Source organism: Xyrauchen texanus, chromosome 43 (genome assembly GCF_025860055.1).
Source record: "Xyrauchen texanus isolate HMW12.3.18 chromosome 43, RBS_HiC_50CHRs, whole genome shotgun sequence".
Classification (NCBI taxonomy): Eukaryota; Metazoa; Chordata; class Actinopteri; order Cypriniformes; family Catostomidae; genus Xyrauchen; species Xyrauchen texanus.
In genome coordinates, this window is record NC_068318.1 from 9,541,831 (window position 1) to 9,565,185 (window position 23,355).

General features: G+C 38.2%; 1 protein-coding gene across 1 annotated transcript in view; it reads right to left on the reverse strand.

The window, feature by feature from the left end:
• LOC127636180 (SH2 domain-containing protein 3C-like) overlaps nucleotides 1-22,449 on the reverse strand; it is a 73,634-nt gene extending 51,185 nt beyond the window's left edge. The window contains exons 1-3 of the mRNA XM_052116603.1: nucleotides 22,334-22,449; nucleotides 19,336-20,077; nucleotides 8,247-8,286 (exon numbers count right to left, since the gene is read on the reverse strand). Of these exons, the coding sequence (XP_051972563.1) occupies nucleotides 8,247-8,286; nucleotides 19,336-20,077; nucleotides 22,334-22,352 (801 nt within the window). The 5' untranslated portion in view covers nucleotides 22,353-22,449. The remainder of the gene's footprint in view (nucleotides 1-8,246; nucleotides 8,287-19,335; nucleotides 20,078-22,333) is intronic.
• Nucleotides 22,450-23,355: the final 906 nt, after the last annotated feature.

Below are 23,355 nucleotides of genomic sequence, written 5' to 3' on the forward strand. Positions count from 1 at the left end.
TTTACTCTCAAAGCCCCATTTGTATTGTGTAAAGGCTTTACTTGCCTGCTGCAAAAACATATCTATATGATGTAATGTATTTCAATTTTCTGAATTATAATTTTATTATATATCATATTAAATGTATATTTATATACTGTAAGTGTGTGTGTGTTTCATTATTATATATTAAATTGTTTCTTTGGGGGCCTATTAAATATGTATTTAATTTATTTAATTAGATTCATTTATCACCACATCATGTTATTATTTGATTAAAAATTGTAATCGATTGACAGCCCTATTAAAATCAAATTTTGTCCAATGTTTTTTGGACATAGTACCATCGTACAGTAGTTAATTATTCCTGTCCATGCTACAGTACAAAATACAGCAGTATTACAATCTGATACTGTCACTCTACCATGGTACAGCCACGGTAATTTTTGGTATGGACAGACCAGTGGCTTTCAGTAGAATTTCAGTGATATGAGCACAGAGGACACAGCTAATTGTGTTGCTATCCTTGCTGCTAGCAGAAAAGGTACCTTGGAGTTCACTCCAAAGGTGCCAAAAAAAGTGTAAGATCCAAGAACTGCTGAGATAATGAGATCACAGTCCAGCAGCAAATAAACATCCGGTAGAAATGGCTGAATTGCATAAATACAATTACAAACAATTCAACCGATCACTCGCGTTCTGGCTTCTGGGGATGTTCTGTTCTACAGTGAAGACCAGTTGTTCATCTCTGTTTCCAGCTGAATAAGCTCTTTTTGCCATTACAGTGAACATTCAGGGCAAAACTGCATTTTAACTCAGACACCATTAAATTTTCAGATGTTCAAGGTGGAGAAAATAGAGCAAAGGATGGCAACCAAGAGATGGGAGGAGAGAAGAGAATGAGAAGCAAAAGAGAGAATGTAAATAAAAACATGGTGTGCTCAAAAGCATTTTTATGTCCTTAAATGCTGTTTAAGGACCTAAGGCTGGAAGAGGAAAGGTAATATACAGTTGAAGTAAGAAGTTTACATACACTTAAGTCATTAAAACTCTTTTTTTAATCATTCCACAGATTTAATATTAGCAAATTATAGTTTTGACAAGTCGTTTAGGACATCTACTTTGTGCATGACACAAGTCATTTTTCCAACAATTGTTTACAGACAGATTGCTTCTTTTAATTGACTATATCACAATTCCAGTGGGTCAGAAGTTTACATACACTAAGTTAATTGTGCTTTTAAGCAGCTTGGACAATTCCAAAAAATTACTTCAAGCCTTTAGACAATTAGCTTCTGATACGAGGTGTACTGAATTGGAGGTGTACCTGTGGATGTATTTTAAGGACTATCTTCAAAGACTATCTTGTGGACCCCCACAACTCTTGTTCATCATTGGGAGCAATTTCCAAATGCCTGAATGTAACACATTCATCTGTACAAACAATAGTACGCAAGTATAAAAACAATTGTACAATGCATCCATCATACTTCTCAGGAAGGAGATGCATTCTGTCTCCTAGAGATGAATGTAGTTTGGTGCGAAAAGTGCAAATCAATGCCAGAACAACAGCAAAGCACCTTGTGAAGATGCTGAAGGAAACAGGTAGACAAGTATGTATATCCACAGGAAAACGAGTCATATATCGACATAACCTGAAAAGCTGCTCAGCAAGGAAGAAGCTCCAAACCCACCATAAAAAAGCCAGACTACAGTTTGCAAGTGCACATGAAGACAAAGATCTTGTAGAAATGTCCTCTGGCCCGATGAAACCAAAATTGAACTGTTTGGCCATAATGACCATCTTTATGTTTGGAGGAAAAAGGGTGAAGCTTGCAAGCAAAAGACCACCATCCCAACCATGAAGCAAGGGGGTGGTAGCATCATGTTTTGGGGGTGCTTTGCTGCAGGAGAGACTGGTGCACTTCACAAAATAGATGGCATCATGAGGAAGGAAAATTATCTGAATATATTGAAGCAACATCTCAAGACATCAGCTAGGAATTTAAAGCTCAGTCACAAATGGGTCTTCCGAATGGACAATGACCAAAAGCATACCTCCAAAGTTGTGGAAAAATGGCTTAAGGACAATAAAGACTAGGTATTGGAGTGGCCATCACAAAGCCCTGACCTCAATCCGATAGAAAATGTGTGGGCAGAACTGAAAAACTGTGTGAGAGCAAGGAGGCCTACAAATCTGTCCCAGTTCTGTCTGAAGGAATAGGCCATAATTCCAGCAACTCATTGTGAGAAGCTTGTGGAAGGCTACCCAAAAGGTTTGACTTAAGTTAAACAATTTAAAGGCAATGCTACCAAATACTAACAAAGTGTATGTAAACTTCTGACCCTCTGAGGATGTGATGAAAGAAATAAAAGCTGAAATAAATCATTTGATCTGCTATTATTCTGACATTTAACATTCTTAAAATAAAGTAGTGTTCCTAACTGACCTAAGACAGGGAATGTTTTCTACGATTAAGTGTCAAGAATTGTGAAAAAATGACTTTAAATGTATTTGGCTAAGGTTTATGTAATCTTCTGACTTCAACTGTATGCATTAGACCAATGGTTCTCAACTGGAGGGCCACAATAAAAAAAATTCTGGTAGGGTAGCAAATTCAAATAACAAAATGTAAAATATGACCCCTAGGCGATTGTTTGTCAATTGACAATTTTCCTATTCAGCCTGTTCAGTCGTGTTAATACTTTTGCATTTTGTTGGGCATATGCAGTTCTTAAATTATTCAAAATTTTGATTTAAAAGTTTCAATTTTAAGGACATTTCCATTTACTTTTGTATGATAAGCAAACTCTGTTGGGTTGCCACTTGATGTCAAAATGTAAAACTGTCACCCAGTTGTGCTGTTTTATACTGTGCACAAGTGAGGTGTCTAAAATGTCTGAATAACCCCAATAGCTTTTGGACAGAGAGGAATTCTGAGTGTGTGTGTATATATATTCATATGTAATGTTGTGGAATGTGTGTAAAACGGTGTGTTTTGAAAGCTGAAGTGTCTAGCCACACCTCTAGCTCCTAGCTTCAGGATTTAAAAACAGTTTACAGCTCTCTCTAGTGGTAGCAGAGTTTACTACACAACCATTACATGAGAATCTAATGTCTTAAAGGCAAAGGACAGGGGACAGCAAAGATTAATTTGTACCAAATCAGCATTTACCACAAGAACTCATTACATTAATTTTCCCTTCTGTCACTCGACGTTATGTCAAACATACCTCTAAACCTGAGAAAAGGCCAATGTCAAGTTGGCAGACAGAATTTCATGCCCCACCCCGCACATACGGGTATAAAGGGAAGCGGGACAGCGAGTGCCAGTCAGAATTTTTCTTCGGAGCCGAACGGTTGTGCAACAGCAAGCTAAGTTCACCACTGTTTCACACACCTCTTCTGGCGATAAGCACTGTTGTTGGATCTACGGCGCGTTTCCAGCTGACATTGTCTCTCTCTGCAAACTGTGAAGTCTACTCCCCTGGGCGCTTTTACAAGCATTTTCATTGCCTGAAAGAGTGTTTCTCCTCCTAAAAAGAGTTTATTTCCTCTAAAAGAGTTTGAGTTCCCACTCATAAAAGAGCAATACACAGCAGGCTTTGAACGCCCTTTTAAGGACTTGTCTTTTTAAAGATGTCTTTCCGCCTCTGGGAAGTTCCTGGATGCGGTTGATTTCTCACCACTTCTGACGGTCATAAAAGCTGCCTCTCATGCCTGGGCTGCGATCACACGCAGGCAGCGTTTTATGAATGGTTCATGTTCTCAGTGCGAGAACATAGCCAAGGCAACATTGCGGTAGCGGCTTTCTTTTCTCAAGAGAGAAAGCCACTTTTCTCAGCACCCAAGCCAAGCATCCAAGCTTTTCTCATTACCTGCTCCCCCCGACGCAAAGCCCCGCCCGGTCATGTTCATCATCCGTTAGTGCCCCTCGCGTGGAGTTTGGATGCGTGGCTTTCACTTCACAATCTGTCACGCTGGCTGTTCAGGACCATCCGACTCTGCAGACCGGAGTCCCCTTGCAGCAGGTGTCCAGATGTGTCGTGGTGACCACAGACACCTCTTGACAGGGTAGGGGCGCCGTGTGCAATGGGCACACTGCCGCTGGCCTCTGGACAGGACCCCGGCAGCGTTGGCATATCAACTGCCTATCAACTGAGTTGTTGGCTGTATCTCTTACCGGGTGTTCCGCTTGCACACAGCTCCCTTCACCAAGTTGATACAGTGCACCTTCTATCCCAGGTTAGCAACTAAGCGTCGCTCCCTGGATGTTCTCCCTAGCCTTCTGGCTGGCGAATTCAGCGGAGCAATTTGCCACTACGAGTCACAGGTGCTCTGTACTGGGGTTGGTCTCCACGGGCTTAGTTCCCTTTTTAGGCAAACTCCCCGTAATGTATTTCCCGCGGTACATTCCCCCTTTCGGCGGACCCGTGTTTCCCATGGCAGCCCCGCCATGCTTGTAGAGTCCCCCCTCATTAGGCTGGACCTACCACCGCGCCATTTCCCATATACGGCTTTACAACCCTCGTGGTGTATTTGCCACATGTTACCTCCTCCTAGACTGGGCAGGATGTGGCCTCTGCAGGGTCTTTTCTCCCTGAAAGAATAGGACCAGGAAAGACTGTCTTCCCCGACGTGTTTCATAGCTTTAAGTTTTTAATGTGAGAGACATAGTGAGAGAAAAGACGGCGGCAACTGGGCTTGCTCCCATGCTAGTCATGTAGCACCTGTTCCCCCCTTCAGGGATGCGGGGAACCTAAGGTCTGTATGTGACATCTCTTTGGGGGAGCTGGGGAGGGCTACGTGCAGCCGACACAGTTGCCTGTAGCACGCAGTAGCCTGCTTGCACCTGTCTCAACAGTTCACATAACATGGTCAGTGCGTGCCGTTTTTAGATGGGACCCCTTGCGTCACTTCATTCGACACAACGTCGAGTGAGTGACAGAAGGGGAAAGTCATGGTTACTGTTGTAACCTCCGTTCCCCGAGGGAAGGAATGAGACGCTGTGTCCCTCCTGCCACAGCACTAGACCTACCACTGTAAATGGCCGTACCTTATTTTCGGCTCCTCAGTGCAAAATCCTGACTGGCACTCGCTGCCCCGCTTCCCATTATACCCGTATGTCTGGGGCAGGGCATGCAAATTCTGTCTGCCAACTTGACATTGGCCTTTTCTCAGGTTCAGAGTTATGTTTCGTGTCCCAGGAAGACCCCTTGTGTCACTTCATTAGACACAACGTCTCGTTCCTTCCCACGGGGAACGGAGGTTACAACAGTAACCATGACGTTCTCATTACATATCATTAAATTCTGCTTTCAGTTAATGGATTCAGGATTTTAATGGATGTTTCACGACAGATTCAAGAATTTAAGACACACATACTGAATTTCCTGCAACATTTACGCACACAAATTGCATCCGAATATCCATAATTCCCTACTATATAGTATGCTAAAATAGTATGTCAATGGAGTAGTATGTCCAAGTCATCAGTGTTCATGAAGCTGTAAGCGAGAAATAACTGGACTATTTCCAGTGACATTCTGAAGTGCGGATCGACTGGATACTTTACGATCCCATAATGACTCGGGAGCTGAGGCAACGTCACGCTAAGATGCTGGATTTATAAATGATGGTGAACCTTACAGGTGCATGTTATGAGATATTTGTGTTGGCACTCTTAGAAGTGTCATGATGCAGATGTGTTTGCAGCATTGGATCTGTGCAGGTATGCCGAAAAGACCAATCCATAACAATGCAAGTAATGCTTCACGAACAATAAATTGGTTTTCAAGGATGTGTACCTTGTCTTCATGATTAACACAGGGTAATGATTAGGGTAAATTCTGTCACGTGACGCAATATTTTTGCGTAAATGCCAATTTTCTCGACAAAAATAGTTTCCAAACCAGTTTTTTTGTGACATTTAAAGTATCGACATAGAATTTATGTGCTAGAGATAACCGGAATTTTTTTTGTTGCAAAAAACCCTTGGATGGAAACGTAGTTAATGACTTCAAGTCTCATTCTATGAGTAGAATTCACACGAGATCAGTAAAGGATGCTTTTTTAATCGCTCAATGATGATTTAAAGTAATATGCAGTAGATCATATGTAATTGTCATCAGTGCTTAATGTAGAAGAAAAAAGTGCAAGTACTCTCCTTGTTAGTAATAAACTTTTTTGGCAAATAAATGATAATGTGAGACTGTTACTGTCCACAACATAAATAAATAAACTTGGGGTTTATACTGTACTGTATGGAAGGGCTCTTCATCTATTTTCTTACGGGGGCCAAATTAACCAGATGAACACTGAACCGGGGTCAAACTTTTTTTTCCCAATATTTATCTTACCGAACACTTTTATTAAAAACTGTTAATAATATGCATGTATTTACATAAAAATAGTATTTAATTACATTAAAAGATTATTATATTCTGTTTTTAAGGTCTGGCTGTAAATTCCTTCTTGAGATCTGGCTGAAGAACAAATTTGACCTCACGCCACCAACAAACAAACAGGTTTTGATAAACTTTAGTTTGAAAATAAAAACATACAATGAAGATTTGTTTATGAAAAGTGAGGAAGAATATTTAAGTCTGTATCTTTCACAATATCAACCCACATAAGAGAACAATGGCAATCTAATGTACAGCTGTGTTTTTACATAAAATAAATGCAATACTGAAAAAAGAGCATTATGTGTGTTTTTCCTTTTTCTTTATTACCCTTCCACTCAATGATGGCAAAATTAGCTTTTCCTTGTCCTGCACATATGATGAATTTGCACACAGTAAGCAGATACTATTATACTGTGTAGATAATAATCATAAGATACGGTGAACAAACTAATTTGATGTTTTTCATCAAATGTTATTCTTTTTTACAAGAACTACAGAAAAGTATGGAGAATAAAAACACATTTTCCTGTGAATTTTATTTGAAGCTTCAGTTTTTATCATCGATGTACCTTTTGTGAAAAAAGCTGACATCACTTCTGTAACAGCTTTGACATTTTTTTGTTGTCTGTAGTTTGACTGCACCCAGCAGCTAAACAATTTGCATAATACATTTGAGTGAATAAGATCACGCAGGCCATTTTCAGTTAGGAAATTCTGGTTTGGAGGTGTTTCATCTTGGGAATGATGGAAAAGGTAGGCACTTATTTCAAAATACCTAATTTCTTCTATTTTGTCATGCAAAAACATAAATGAGGCAGTTTAGGGTGCAGCCCCGGCCTCAAAAATCTCTCATTCTGAATCCAGCCTCTGTTAAATTCTTCACCATGTTCACACATTTTTCCCCATTCTAATGCTAGGTAAGATGGGTTATCTGGCGCTCTCTGCTGAGTGACCTTTTTTTATACTTGCCTGATCGAATTTGGCCTCTGTCCCCATGGCCAAGTGTATCAGGTTTATAATTGCGCCATCTGCTGTCATTTCCCCAGGTATGTTGCATGTGAGACCGAAGCATGTGTTTCGTCCCATCCCATCAGAGTGACTTGTGGGTGCTACTATGCCCTGTTACTATTGAAACGGATCGAATCTCTGCAGATGGTCCTTTCATTAGAACAGGTGTGTCTCCACAAAGTGATACTGACAGATGCCTCCTCTGTGGGTTGCTGTGTATAAATAAAAATAAATAAAAAAGTCCAGCTCAGGGAGTATGGATAGGTCAGCGGCTGAAGTGGCAAGATGTTAGAGGTGCTATTGGCCTTAAAGTTCTTCCTTCTGGAATTTTGTGGCAGTCATGTCCTCATCCAGGGGTATGGACATTACATCCTCAGATTGTAGAACAAATATGGGAGTTTCGGCAGAATGATCTCCTCTGGTTTTCGCTCTCAACCTTAACACTGCTGGGCATCAGTGCGCTGGTGCATCAGTGGCCGACAGTGCGTCTGTATGTGTTTCCACCGATCAACCTACTGCACTCGGTTCTGCAGAGGATTCAGGAGGATCGTGTTCAGCTTCTGTTAGTGAAGCCGTATTGGCCATCTCAAGTGTGGTTTTCGACTCTGGTCTCCACTGATGTGGTCCCAATTGTGTCAATACGCAATGTCTTGTTTCCTCTCAGGAAACCAAGTTTATGTTTGTAACTGAGATGTTTAGCAGCCAAAGTTTTTTTGAAAGTTTGCCCTCACACCCATTCTTTCGTCTATTTCGTTGCAAGTTTGGAGGAGCTTTTAACCAACAGCATTTTGAATAACAAATATACAGAAAGAAAGAAAGAAAGAAAGAAAGAAAGAAAGAAAATGTCTCACCTCAACATATTCTCCTTGGCTGTCTGTGATGTCCAACTTTCTGTGAAAAGACATTAACAGTGTGGAAAAGGATTAATTTACACAAAATATTCATATGGTTTTATAAACTTATATATGGTTGATTCTTTAACTTTGGGTACTTTTAGCACTGTGGATTTCTAGAGAGTAACATTTTCACACGTTTATCAAGATTTTTAATCTGTCTACTAACAATGTCCAACGGTGTATGTACATGCATCACAGGAGCTTAATATAATCTTTGTCATTTTCTCCCACCACAGTGTCATTTCCAGCACATCTCAATAAACATTAACATTCTGTGGTGGAAATGACACTGATGGAAATTACATTTCATGTTTTTGTAATAAAATTGCTCCTCCTTTGTCTTGCTAAGGGTAATTTCATTGCTAACATGAAATTATGTTTATGTTTACTAAATACACACATTTAAATCATATTTTGACACTTTTTGCTAAATTTAGCAAAATTGCTTCTTGACTGGAAATGATGCCAAATAAAAATATTCTGCTCACAAGTAATATTTACCTTGATTCGATTGTCTTATATTTTACAAGATTATTTAAAGCATGCTCTTCACGTACACTTACACTTTTTCCAACTTGGTTAACAAGTACACTAACCTTTGGAAAAAAATTATGATATCCAAAGGTTGATAATTATATCTAAATTGTTTGGTGTGGTGGAAATGATGATTTACAATGATGATAGTTTTAAGCATAATAATTTGTCTTTTATAATTGATGTTTATCATTTAATATTGAAAGTCTTAAAATCTGCTCACAAATGGCTCTGAAAAAGTAGCAAAAATAATAAATGAAGGCCTAGTCTAACCATATAACAAAAAATAAAAATAAATAAATAATAAAATCTGTTAGTTTTAGTAAAAATCAAACCCTGGGACATAAAATTGGAATTCTCAGAGAATGATAGCTGTGATGAGATGGGTTTCATTACTGGGTTACACTATCTGTTTGACATCACAAGATGCTTAATAAGATTCACAGAGGAACTTCACCTCTGGTTAACATTTAAGTGTGTGTTCATGTTCCTCTTTTTCACATACCATATCAATGGCCAGATCAGATGGGAACAAATACAAAAAGGAAGTGCAAAATCGTGTGCATGTGAGCACATTAACATTCTGAACATATATATATATATATAATATGACTTAATTAAAAAGAAAGGATAAAATCATTCTCTCTCTTTAATTCCCATTAAATCTTTCTTTCTGGACCAATGAATTCATTGCAAAGAGGATGGATAAAAACTGTTGAGAAGGGGAAAACTTAAGAGAAACATCAGTGCCGCATCACTCAGCATTCAGATCTCACCAAAACGTCTTGGTTACTGTTGCAACCTCTGTTCCCTGATGGAGGGAACAAGACATCGGTTACAACAGTAACCAAGACGTCCCTATCTGTCACTCACTCGACGTTGTGTCAATGTAGTGTCACTAGGGGTCCCTATACAAAACGCCACAACTGCTGAACAGTGGTATGCGGATCGGCGGTGCAGATGCAGGCAGGCTACTGCAGAGAAGGAGGAGCTCAGGAGCAGCTATGGTCGCCACATACAATTTTAAGGTGGAGGGGGACAGCTGCCCCACCAACCTCTCCTGCAAGAAGGAAAGCACCATCCTGACTGACCATCTCTGTGGGTCTTTACCTCAGGAAGAACACCAATTTGTGAAAAGACGCCACTTCAAGGCCAACAGCTGCCTCTGAGTAACTTGAGTAACAGAGCTCTGGCCTGAGTGAAAGTGTCTACCACCACTGGTGGTAACCCACTTAGGTCTTCCGCATCCAGTCCAGGGGTTAGACATGGAGGTTCCAGAGGTCTGGGTTTGGGTGCCAAATCGTGCCCCATCCCTGAGAAAGGAGGTCCCTCCTCAGAGGATTTGTCGCGAGGAGCGTGAGCTCCAAGAACCAAGTCTGGGTGGGCCAGTACAGTGCCACCAACACGACTTGTTCTACGTCTTCCCTGACTCGGCCCTGGGGCCAGCTGTGCCAATGCATCCGTGCCGAGTGGGGCCACGGTCAGGGAGTACAGTAGCAGTGGGAGGACTCCTGGGAAGCTCCTCCTGGCCTTCCACCTGGGGATGGAGTGGTCTGTGTACCACCCCCTGGTTGACAGCGGGTCTCCTCACCCCTGGGTCGCCCATCTCAGGTATGCTTCGAAGGGGGGGGGGGGGTTTGAAAAGTCCCACAAAAAGACTTTGTGAGCTCCTCATGCACCTCCGGGAAGAAAGGAACTGGGGCAGAGTGGGGCTGTGTGCAGTGCTCTGAGCCCAGGAATGAGTGGATGCAAGCCATGTCCTTTTATACTCGTATGTCCGGAGGAGTGGTATGCAAATTTCAGAGGTGATTGGGGCTTACGTCGAGCGAGTGACAGATAGGGAAACTGAGATATGAAATGCTCATCTCTGTTTGTGAGGCATTTATGCATTTGGAGGAGCCTCTAAAAGTTTGACAATTCAGAATTTTGTGAAGATTTTTTATAAAAAAATTTTAATTAATGCAAAAGTTCAGGTTATCAGAATTATACTAGCAAGTTGTCAAATTTTTATATGTTGCAATTCTAAACAATGTATTATTTAAAATTTCAGTTGCACAAAACATTTTATGCAACCTTTTCCATTTTTGCTGTTTATAGATTTATTTTATGTTTCATTATTAATGAAGGTTTCTAATATCAAAAGTGTTCTTTCTATCAACAGTATCTTTTTTTTCTTCTTCTGGTCAATAATGGTGAAAATTTAATATTTTTGTAGTTAAGACTTCAATGTATGTGTCTAATATTTTCTCCTGTTATTATTATAGAAAACCTTTGGGTGAAAAAAAATTCTAAGTTCTTATTAAAAATAGATTACACTGCGTAAATATGATTTCAGTGTTTTTAACCACCAAAGAATTCATATGTAATAGGTTAAGTATATAATGGGGAACAATTACAGTACATAGAGAAGCTGAAATTAACAAAATATACTTGGTTCGTCTTTCAACACTCTCTGTCGACTTTAACTCAAGTTGTTCTCATGTTTTTAATGTTGATATGAGGCTATTTCCTGAAGCGGTTAATTATTTAACCACATGAGAGCATATGACACTCATGCACAAAGTGCTTAAAAACATTCTGAGCAGACAATCTTACACAATAATTATATACATATATTAACAACAACATTAAAAGAGGAGTGTAAAAGCCAATTAAATTCATCCATGGCATCTATTAAATAGATGGCCTTTAGAGCACAATCAGTTTTGAGTATAAATATTCATTAATTGGATTAAATAGTTTAATATTGTGTGTTTAAAAACCAAAAGGCAGAAAGATTACTTTACAATGTAGAGGAGAGTATGTCAAGTGGTTTGATAAACAAGCACTGAAGAAGTAATGGTTGCTATAGCCAAAAAGCAGACTAGAGATAAATATAGACATAAAACATGTGGTACTGTGTCCTCAGACAGTGAATACAAAAGCAGGAAGACGTTTGACACAGTTTTCCTGACAAAATTTTGCTCACATCCTCCAGATGTGCTGTCTGCTCTCCCATCTTTTTCCTTCCTCAATCTTATTTAGAGATCATGTTTGCGAACAAACATGTTATTTAGGCCATTAAATAATCTTAAATGAAAAAGTAATTTCTGATAATTCTGCAACATGTAAGAACCTTACTAAAGGTTGTTTTACAGTTTTTTTTGCAGGGACTCATAATTAGGATCTTATTATTGACATATCTGAAGAGTGGCAAAGCTCTTTTTTGCCCATTGATTTATTGGGCCATGGTCATCTATTCACCACACTTATGGTTATGTCACTGGCATTACTCCAAAATAATCAAAGTGATTTGATTCTCTATATTTATTTATTATCTCTTCAACACTTTCCCCAACTCCTTCCTCTCACCCACCCACCCACTCACTCACATACACAAACACAAACACACTGTTCAAATGGTTTTTCTGAATGTCCCGGTTACACTCAACTGAAATTGAACACATTTACCAGAAACTGTGACATCACAATTTATATTGAAATCCCTACCAAATATTCACCATGGCAATCAACAAAAGTCTACAATAAAAATGTACACTCTTGGCATTTGCCAACACAGACATAAAAAAATAAATTAAACAATTGAACAGAAAGTTTGAGGTTTAATTTACAATGTTTTTATAATAGTCACACCATAATGACGATAATAAACTCACCTCAGACATGTTCCCTGCTTCATAATCCAGCAACACAATTTCCAACTGATAAGACCAACAAACTTTAGCTGTTTTTGAAGAATATCCAGAGATAAAATTGTGCTTCCAATTAAACTTCTAAACCTGAAAATAAAATGTTCTTATCCACACGCCATGTCAAGTGTGTTTAGAGTTCCATTGGGAAGCAGACAGAAGAGAACCTTGGTTGCCTGAAAGAAGGCACAAGACACTGCATCAGAAGCTGATGCTGTGGGAGCACCTCCCAGGGGTGGTGATCTTAAAATCCTATACCAGCATGCCAATTTGATTGGCTGGTGACACTTAGAGTTCTGCCAATGCTGACGTCATCGTGGGCATATAAGGCAGAGCCCAGTGCCACACCATCAGGATTTTACGACTGAAGGGTCCCTGTGAAAAAGTAATAGCTGCGGAAAAGATATGCAACGTCTCGTTCCCTCCTTTCAAGGAACCAAGGTGACAAGAGCAGTGTTGGGGAGTAGCTAACTACATGTAGCGACACTACTAACTTAACTACATTTTCAGTAGCTTGACAGTAACTTAGCTGCTTTTAAAACAGAGTAGCTTTTTCAGTAGCGAACTACTAGCAAGTAGCAATGTAGCGTGACCAAACGCTACATCATGTTGGTCAGAACTAATAGCTTTCCTTATTGCGTAGAAGCCAAACTTTAACCAGCAAAACGTAAGACGATCTGGCAACATATTTTTGTCTGCTGATCAGAATCAGGCAGCGTCGTCTTCTTTTGTAATGGCAGTTCACAAACAAAAATAGTGAATTACCGCCATCTACTGAGAGCTTATTACAGCTCACTTGGATAAGAAGCGAGCAACCACAGTTTGTTTACCTTTACAAGACGTACGGGGACAGGCAAATCTGAAAATGATAAAAGATCACCATTTTATTATTATTTACAGTATTTATTATTATAATAATTACTATCATGCAGAACTATTTGATTTCTCCATTTCTTAGCCTTTAATAAACTATTGTTTTCATGTAAAATAAATAAAATGATTGGTAAAAGAAATCATTTATGGCATGTATTATTATGCAACAATCTAGGATGACCATCCGTCCACATTTTTGGACCTGAACAAAGCGAACACGTATTTGTAGAGCAACCTCTGTATGTGACCTGTAAAGCAGGCACTTGCATGCCAATGGCAAAAAAGTCAGAAAATACAATGAGCATGAACCCAGGAAAGGGGAGAAACTAGACCTGAGTCTTTATTTACATATTATCTGCACTAAATATTATGCGACAAGAACAAAACATGCCAGCCCAAGGAGAGTTTGTCATAAAAATGTGATCTTTAGGGAAGCAGACTACACCTGGCCACAGCAGGACTATAAAGTGTGAAGTATAGTATAAAAAAATGTTTTTTAATGGCGTCTGATTTTTTTGTTTTTATTTTATACTGTTATATTTTATTTTATGGCCATTATTAACTGTATTAATGAACTGTAATGTATATTAATTAAACACATTAAATGTATTTAATTAATACATTAATTAATAAAGGTCATTAGTGTAAATTTTGTTATTAATATTATTGGTTTGATAGTAACATAAAAAATAATATATAAATACTGCCTCATTAAGTAGCTTCAAAGAAGCTAGCTACTTTTTGATAGTAACTTGTAGTGTAGAGTAACTTGACTGTAGCTTAACTACTTAAAATTATGAGTAGCTTGTAGCTTGTCAAACTACAGTTTTCCCCAACACTGGACAAGAGTAACCTAGATGTACCCTTTCAAGAAGGTAAAATTGACGCTGCATCAAAAGCTGACGCTATGGGTGTTGTATACCATAATGCCATAGCACTGATGTGCAAAGCCCGCTAGCCAACAGGGAGGTAAAAATGCATTGCTGTAACCACCCTTTCATATTGAAAAATAGGAAGGAAAGTGGGGAACAATAAACCAACAGCTCAATGACAGAGACAACAGCCATCTCAAGTAGTGGTCCAGTGTTTTAACACATCTACCCAGTTAGCAGGAAAGGGGAGCAGAGCAGTCGCCTGGCTAATGACTTTTGTACAATGACACTAGCCAACAGGGTTCACTGCGAACACATGAGTATCAAGATGCTACCTTCACGGTTGTCGTTCTTCTCAAAGGATGCCACTGAATCTACGGCCACCCGCAGTACCCCCGCTGTGGCTCTAGTGCAAACTGGGATTCCTGCTCTACATCTAAAGTGTTTTTGCCTGCAGAATATGCCAGTGAAGTTCTCCATCACTCTGTTAGGACAGTTGGGCTGATGTTGCTTGGCATTTCCACAGACAATATATAGTGTCTATTGCGGCATGGAAGGCGGGGCATGGTTCAGCAGATCTTTTATGCATTCTCCCAAGGAACAGAGAAGACGTGCCCCGGCATAAGGTGCCATTCTCACAGAGAATATGTGCCGAACTCTCCAAAACATGGTGTGCGCCCTACTCAGCATGCACGCACGTTTCAGGAGTGGATGCCTCCACCGCAGACATTTTGCAGATCTTTCAGGAAAAATCCTGGAGGACATGGAGGAATGGAATCCCGACCACGTGCTCTTCAAAGACTTGACCACGAGTAAGCGTCACAGCCAGGCTCGCGCCACGGCGGGGAAAGACCTCTAGGCTAGACGAAGTGCTCCTGACTATGTCAGATTGGCAAAATCAGAAACCAGAGCTACTTTATAAACGATTGTTTGCCCTTGCCTAAAAGGAGGCTTTGGAGAGAGTTAAAATCATGTGTTCTTGCAAACATAAAAATTAGAGTACGCATCTCAAAGCTGTTGCCCAGAGATACAGTTAAATACTCAAAAAAGAGCTCTTTTTCGCACAGTATTACCACAGTATTATCACCATGAACAAGCCTAATAGGTCTATAATGACATATAAAGTGCCTAAAGTAACTTGCAGTATTTCTGACTCAGAAATGTTTCTGACCAGAACTTCAGTATAAAATGTGTGATTCAAACAAACAATACGTCAGTGGTGGCATATATAAAATACACCAGAAAGGATGTTGGTGACATCCAATGTTGAATTTAACACACCATCCACCCATGCGGGGTCATAATACCTTAAATCGGTCTAGGCAGTTCAAATTTTCCCCGAAGACTGACTTGCAGAGCTGACATGCTCTCACATCAAGGCATTTGCCCATGAGTCAGGCTCTGCTGGGTTCAGATGCCTTAACCTACGAATGACAAATTGGAAATATGCATTTCCTCATTATAAATCTGCCTAAATTAGGCTACATTCCTACAGTTTTATCCGCCCCCTTCAGAGCACATGTGATACCTTACAGGCTTTCTCTCCCCTCCCTTTCAGTCGGTGAAAGAAAGTTGATTGCACACACTCTGCCCTGTGAGAGCATTGAGCATTTCATAGAGCATATGCCAGCTCTTTGTATGCTTTGGAGGCCGTTCCAAAGGTACAGCAGTCTCTAAACAGAGGCAGTCTCTCTGGGCATCTGCCAGGCAGCAAGTTGGGCTTCCCCAAATATTTCGCTAAATTTTATAATCTAGACGTTTCACTCCCTGTCTTCCCAGGTGCTTTCCGTGAAGGGAGATTAAGTTACTTTTATTACTAATGAGTAGCATGGAACACATGTCTTGAGATCATTTTATATACTCCCCCCTTAGGCTAGTTACAACATGACTGTCTCTATAAGGCTTCACAAAAAAAAAAAAAAAAAAAAAACCCACACACATATGTAGAAGGTTGTTTCCTGTTGGGTAAACACCTCTGGGTTGTTAAACATGATAGCAGTTTTAATAAAAAAAAAAAAATCAAACGATGTCAGTCTTTTTGTATACTTCCCATTTGGCTAGTTACACTAAGAAGTCACTTCGGGGGTTAGCTGTAAGGTTAGCTGTAAGGTTTTGACAACTAGGGGTTAGCTGGAAGTTTTTTTACTCTCTCCATTTGATGTAAGAGATCAATCCTATCTCAAGTTATGCAACACCATTGTATCTGTGGGACAGTGTGTCCTTATGAACATGTGATAACTGCCTCCCAGCAGTAAGCCAGTTAAGACATTCTTTAAATCCTTTAAATTAGGAAATATTTTCTATCAGTAAAGAGCTTCCCCAAGAGGGAGCCCTTTCTCTACCAACATTAACTGCCTACCAACAGCAGCAAAACAGTTATTGTTATCATTCTAGTCTAGTGATTTATTCCTAGACTACATGTAAGTATTTTCTTCAGTCTATCATATTTCTTCTACTCTAGCTGTTTCCTTTCAGTGCAAAACAGTTACTGCAGTCACTTGCAGTCCAGTGATTCATTCGTAGATTCCACACAGGAAGCTTTTCTCTACCTGTCTCTCATATTTAAAAGTGCTCCACCATGGTCGAGCCTTTTCTATTACATTAATTGTTTCCCAATATCGGTAAAAGTTATTGTTATCATTTTTATCTAGTGGCTTACTCCAAGATTACACGAAGAATTCTCTTCTGTCTCTTATAAAGAAAGCGGCTCCTCCACATAATGTCTCGTTCCCTTCTTTCAATATTGATTGCCACTGAAAAGGTTTTAGAAATCCCTTCGCCTCTTCAGTTAAAGGTCCTGAGGAGGCTGTCCAATCTGCCTTATAAATGCTCACTGAGCATGGAAGGCAGGACTTCGAAAGACATCTTCCAATGAAATTGCCGTGATGGAAAGCCATTCAGAGAGATCAGGGCTCTCGGGGGCATCAGTTCACTGACGTAACATCTCGTTCCCTCCTTTAAGGGAAGTTGGGTTACCATAGTAACCTAGACGATTTCATGTACTTTTTTTTAGATGCTTTCTGATAGTTATCAGCTTATCTTTGTTCATGGTAACACACTCATAGTCCTGTTTATCAGACATTTACAGATATCTGATCTATACAGCCAGTAACACACCAACAATAATTTATAATTATGGTTAAATCAAGTTGTGACTGCTGTGAAGACAATGTTTTAAACTTTAATGAAAAGAGAGAAGCCTCACCCCTATGTACTATCCAAAAACACAGTTAAATGTCTTGCTGATTCTCAAAGTTAATCACTTCAAAGTAATAATTGTAAAATGATTACGTTTTAAATCGTTTTTTGACAAATTGTCATTAGCACACGAGAAAGTGACACAAAGGATTTAACTGCAGTCTAGGGCCTCAGTACCAGGGGTCATTGTTTTACTCTTTTAGAATGGTCACATGTATGAAAATCATGAAAATGTTCTTTTCTCAGCCTTCATTGCATAAGAACAAACGTCAAGCATGACATCAGTGCAGATGTTCATGTTTAATGAAATAGAACTGTTAGTGGTGTCACTAAGGAACAGAGAGCAAAAAAAAAGTATTTTTGTGACGGTGCTTGTTCCTGAATTATCTGTGAAGAGTTCCTTGAAAATGATCCTTCTTTCTCAGACTTTGCAATCCCACTGACAATCATTTATCTCCTGATATTTATGATGATTACATTTGTGATATTTTGAATTTGCTCACAATTCGTCTCACAATTGTGACTTTATTTACAGAAATGTCAACTTTAATACTTTAAGTTTAATAAGTTTATATAAAAATATTTTTTATTCTGTTATATAATTTAGAAGGATCCATCGTCCATATTGATTAGTTGGTTAAACTAGACTAAAAAGTACAGTAAAAATAAAGGTTGTTCAATGGATATTTGCAACAAGGTTACACAAATGTTTTTAGCTGTATAGGGTTCCTGAGTTGACTGTATGATCCTTAGGAGATAATTAAACTTCATGTTTCATTATAGGCTCTTAGTTTATTGGTTTCTGGGTTCTTTAAAGGAATATTCCGGGTTCAATACAAGTGTGGCAGGGTGGAGGGTGGGGCCGGGTCATGATTCCACACACCGGTCCTTTATCAGGCTAATTAAGCCTCCGAGAGGGATAAAGGCCGACAGTGGAGGATGGTGCGGGAGAGAGAGATAGTTTACGGACATGTCCATCATGTGTGTGTTTGTGTCTTATGTTTATGTTTTAGATTGCCAAGTCGGTTCTCGCCCCCTCCTTTCCATTGAACTGCTTTACAACAAGTTATGCTCAGTCGACAGCATTGTCTGGCATAATTTTGATAACCAAAAAACGTAATTTTGACTTGCCCCTCCAAATCTGGGATACAGTGAAGTGCTTACAATGGAAGTGAATGGGTCCAATTTTTGACATTTTTGAATATCCACTTTTTCAAATTTATAAACATATGCTTGTAAACATGATTTTAGTGTGATAAAATCACTTTCTAACTTTTCTGTGTAAAGTTATAGCCAATTTTACTACTTTATTGCCAAAATAATGTAATGTCAACAAACCCTAAAATCCCAAAATGACTGTAAAGATTACAATTTAAACAACTTTACAGCTCAAATAATACATGAATTTAAAAGAATAATTGATGTAAGTGCTTTTATAAAATGATAAGCATCACATTTCTGCATTTAAACCGTCAAAATATTGTCCCCATTCACATCCATTGTAAGTGCTTCACTGTTACCCAGATTTTTGCAGAAAAGGAAAAGGACGAGTCAAAATGTATTTTTGTGGTAATCAGCATTATGCCACAATGCAGTTTATTGAGCTTAACTTGTATTGAACTCTGAGTATTCCTTTAAGGTACCAATACATAGAGGCTTTTCTAAAAAACAACAAAAAGAAGAAGATATTTGTGGAACTTAAAAATAAATTTTTGTTCTTTTCTTGATGAATATCCTGTTTCACTCGAAAATACATCATATTACAATAATATCGATTGCGGTTTGTGTTTCATTAACAGTGTACTTGGGTATAAACAAACATTGCTGACAATCAGCCATTTATCAAAGAATGAGTCAAGAAATGTATCTGATTCCTACCTGTTGGGTTCCTTCTCCTCTTTATTGTCTTGCTTACAGCCTGATCCCATATTAGACTCTTGCTCTTTCTTCTGCTCTGCATAACTGACAATCTTCAGAGGCAAGTTAATCAAGTTACTGTCCGAATGGAGCTCCTCAGCACCTTTCATGGAAGTGTCTCCTTTGTGTCTCTTCATGGGCAGCACTGGCTGAACCTTTGACTCTTTGGTCAGACTTAGATTTGGTGGCAAAACATCTGAAGATTGTACACGTGGAGCTGGCTGATTAACATGTCGAATAGAGTCAAGTATGGGCTCTTTATCTGTAGTTCCTTGCTCCATTGTGCATCCATCCAGAGTTGGTGGAGGAGGAAGATCACGATCCTGAATGTCTCTTGTCTGCATAGCTGGCTTGTCCTCCACGATGGGCTTTTCCAAGGCTTCCAAGCCCTTCCCAGAAAGCACACTTAGAAGAGGTGAATCAACTACATAGTCCTGCGAAGGTCTCAAGCTCTGGCTCCGACCCAGAATTGTCTTGTCCTTAGACTTGTTCTTCTTTAAACTTCTGTCCTTCTTATGGTGACGCGGCATAGTGCCCATGTGGGTGTACAATTCACTGGAGCTGGCATAACTTGGGCTCTGTGGATGCATGCCCATGTCGTCAGTCGATATCTCTTTAACTGACAGCATGTCAGAAGGTCCTTTGTCCTTTTGGGCATCTGACTTTCGTCTGAGGTTGGTGAGACTACCAAACCACTTAATGCCTGAGAAATAAGAAAACATGTTGTTTGTGACTCAACGCAGTCCTCAGTCTAAACCCTTTAACAACCAATAAATAGCTTATAGTACTAGCTGTTCACCCAGTGTGGCTAAAGATGCATCATTGAGTTTCTGTTGTTCCAAGAGTTCCTTTAACATGAGAACCCAACATGCAGCCTTTAAAGTAAATATTTGAGCCCTGACCTTGTCTGGGGGAAATTCATTGGTCCCTTACGTCCTCAAAAACACTCAACTAAACTCAAAACATTTAGTTTCACATAAGTGAAGCCATAATATATCATTCTTTCAGCTGACACTGATTTAGAAAGGCTACAAAGCTATGATACTGATGAACGGGGGAGGAAATGAAGATAAACAAAAAGCTATGTCATTCTTTTTAAATGTTTCTGGTATGATTTGCAATGTCAGGGCCTGAAATGTATAATTGTCATTAATGGAATGTCTATCCATACATCTTAATAATTATAGCTCTAGGGGGACCACCAATGTCTAAACCCCTTCTGTTTTGATTCTTGTCAAATTGTCTGGTGTTATGGCCCAGACTGCTCCTGAGAATATTCAGTCATGGACTTGAAATAGCACAAGGGACTTTAAAAGTTGATGTCATTCTTTATGTATTTCTGGGTATTCTGATTATAAGACCGCAGAAAAAGACAGCTAATCATAATAATAACAAATAATAGAAGGACAATAATGCAATAATGCATTTAAAAATCATAACAATGGTACCTAAGGGGAAGTTTCACCCAAAATGTCTTATTCTCTCATAATTTTCTCACCCTAATGTCACCATAGATGGATATGACTTTTTTCTGCTGAACACAAATTAACATTTTTAAAAGAATATTTCTGCTCTGTAGGTCCATACAATGTATGTTAATGGATAACAAAAATGTGAAGCTCCAAAAAGCATTAAAAGTAATCCACACAACTTAAACAGTGGTTTAATCCATGTCTTCTGGAGCAATATGATAGGTGTGGATAAGAAACAGATAAATATTGATCTATGAGACTATGAATCCACACTTTCACCAGCCCTCCTATTTCACGTTGATATGGATTTAACCACTGGATTCGTATGGATTAAATATACAGTGTATATATAATATATACATAATATATACATAATAATGCTTTATTAGGTTTTCATGACCATGTTTTATTTTTTATAGTATTACACATTCAGTTGTGGTTTTATATCTATGACTTTTGGACCCCATTGTACAATACAGATGAAAAATAAAGGAAAAAACAAACAAAAATTAATTATGGTGTGAAATGGGTGAAAGGGAAAAAGAGACAAAAATACAAAACTGCTTTTTAACAATCTGTTATATTTTTATTTATTTATACCATAATCTTTTTTTCTTCTTTTTATATCTTTGGACCCTGACAAAGATACAAACAAAAATTACATGTTGGCATAACTAGATTGCAAAAATAAAATATAATTAAAAATTAAAAATAATCACTAATCATACTTATTTAACTATTATATAAAAAATATATATATATATGTATATATATATATATATATATGTATGTATGTGTGTGTATATGTGTATATGTATATATATATATATGTATATGTATGTATTTGTATGTGTATATGTACAGTATATGTGTATATGTATATATATATATATATATATATATATATATATATATATATATATATATATATATATATATATAGTAACAATAAAATATACTAACCTTGAAAGCAACATTAGCCTTTTAAGGCCACCATGAAAATCAACACTGTCAACATTACTGTTTTTATTAATCCTCTTTAGCTTCAAATAGAACAATGGAATTTTATTTAAAGAAATAGTTCACTGACCCTCACATAAAGCTCTCAGATGTCTTCAGAAGACTTGGGATATAGCACGCAAGTCATATAGATCACTTGTATGACAATTTTGTTGTGCTTTTTTGTCATTATGGAGCTTGACAGTTCCAATCCCCATTCACTTTCATTATATGGTTAAAGTGGCTAGAATATTCTTCAGTAATTAACCTTTTGTGTTCAACCAAACTAACAAAAGCATACATATTTGGAACTACATGAGAGATGGTAAATAATGACAGAGTTGTATTTTTTAGGATACTATTATTTTAAATAGTCTTGCTTAACCGATCACAGACCTTAACCAAAATTAGAAACCTCATGGCAAAGCAATAGCACACTCAATGATAACTCCCTGGCATGATGGAAGCCCACAATCAAATATACTCACTCAGTTTGCGTTTGATCATGGTTCCTGACTCTGTCCCACAGGATGTAGATGGTCTTTTCTGGAATGCAGATCTACAGTTTTACCACGGCTGACTCTTTTAGGTGTGTTTGCATGTGTGTAGATACAAGTGTGTACTTCCGCTGCAAAGAGATGATGCTCTTTAGAAGTAACAGTGAACGAATACTTCCTGTGGTTGCTGGGCGTATGCATGTGTTAGTTTTGAAAGTAAGCAATACCACTTTTAATAAATAATAGCACTACATGTGCAAGAAAGTTTCAAGGGTCTCTCTCTCAAAGATGACACCACCGGATTTTGTCTTGGCACACTCATGCAAATAAATGTGCTGTATATCAGTGCACACACTGAATTTCCAGATGCATTTCCTTTAGATGCAAAATGACATAATATATTAAGTCTTGTTTTCAGATAAATCTAACTAAATCTAGTGAGGTGTATGCTAAAAACTAGAAGTTAATTTTTTATTTAACAATTTATATTATTTGAATTAAGATTCTTCTTACTCCATTGGTGAATAGTTGTTTCTTGCTTTAAGCATAAACATCAGCACATTTTTCTGAAGAAAAAAAGACAACATTTTATGTTGTTTCCAGTAATTTTATCTTATAGATATTTTTACTGAAATAAGACCATTTAGATAAGGAATTATTTATTTACATATTTATTAATTTTTATGCATTATAGAAAGCACAGTATCTTCTTTTCAAGTATGAATGATATGACAGATATAAATTTGGTAGGCCTACCAAAATCAAATTTTTGCACTCGTGCTGGCATGGACCGTTTGCACTAAGTGGAACAAAGTTACTTAGTGGCCAAGAAGAAATATTGCAGATTTTAAATATGTCTTCTTCATTTGATCTCATAACTTTACTTTGAATAAATATTTTGAAATCTTAAAACGTAACTTTTTTTATTATCATTTTAATGAAGAAAGAAAGAAAATCCCAGCTTTTAATGTGAACTCAGACTTGTGGTCCCAAATTTATATTTCTTTCACCCT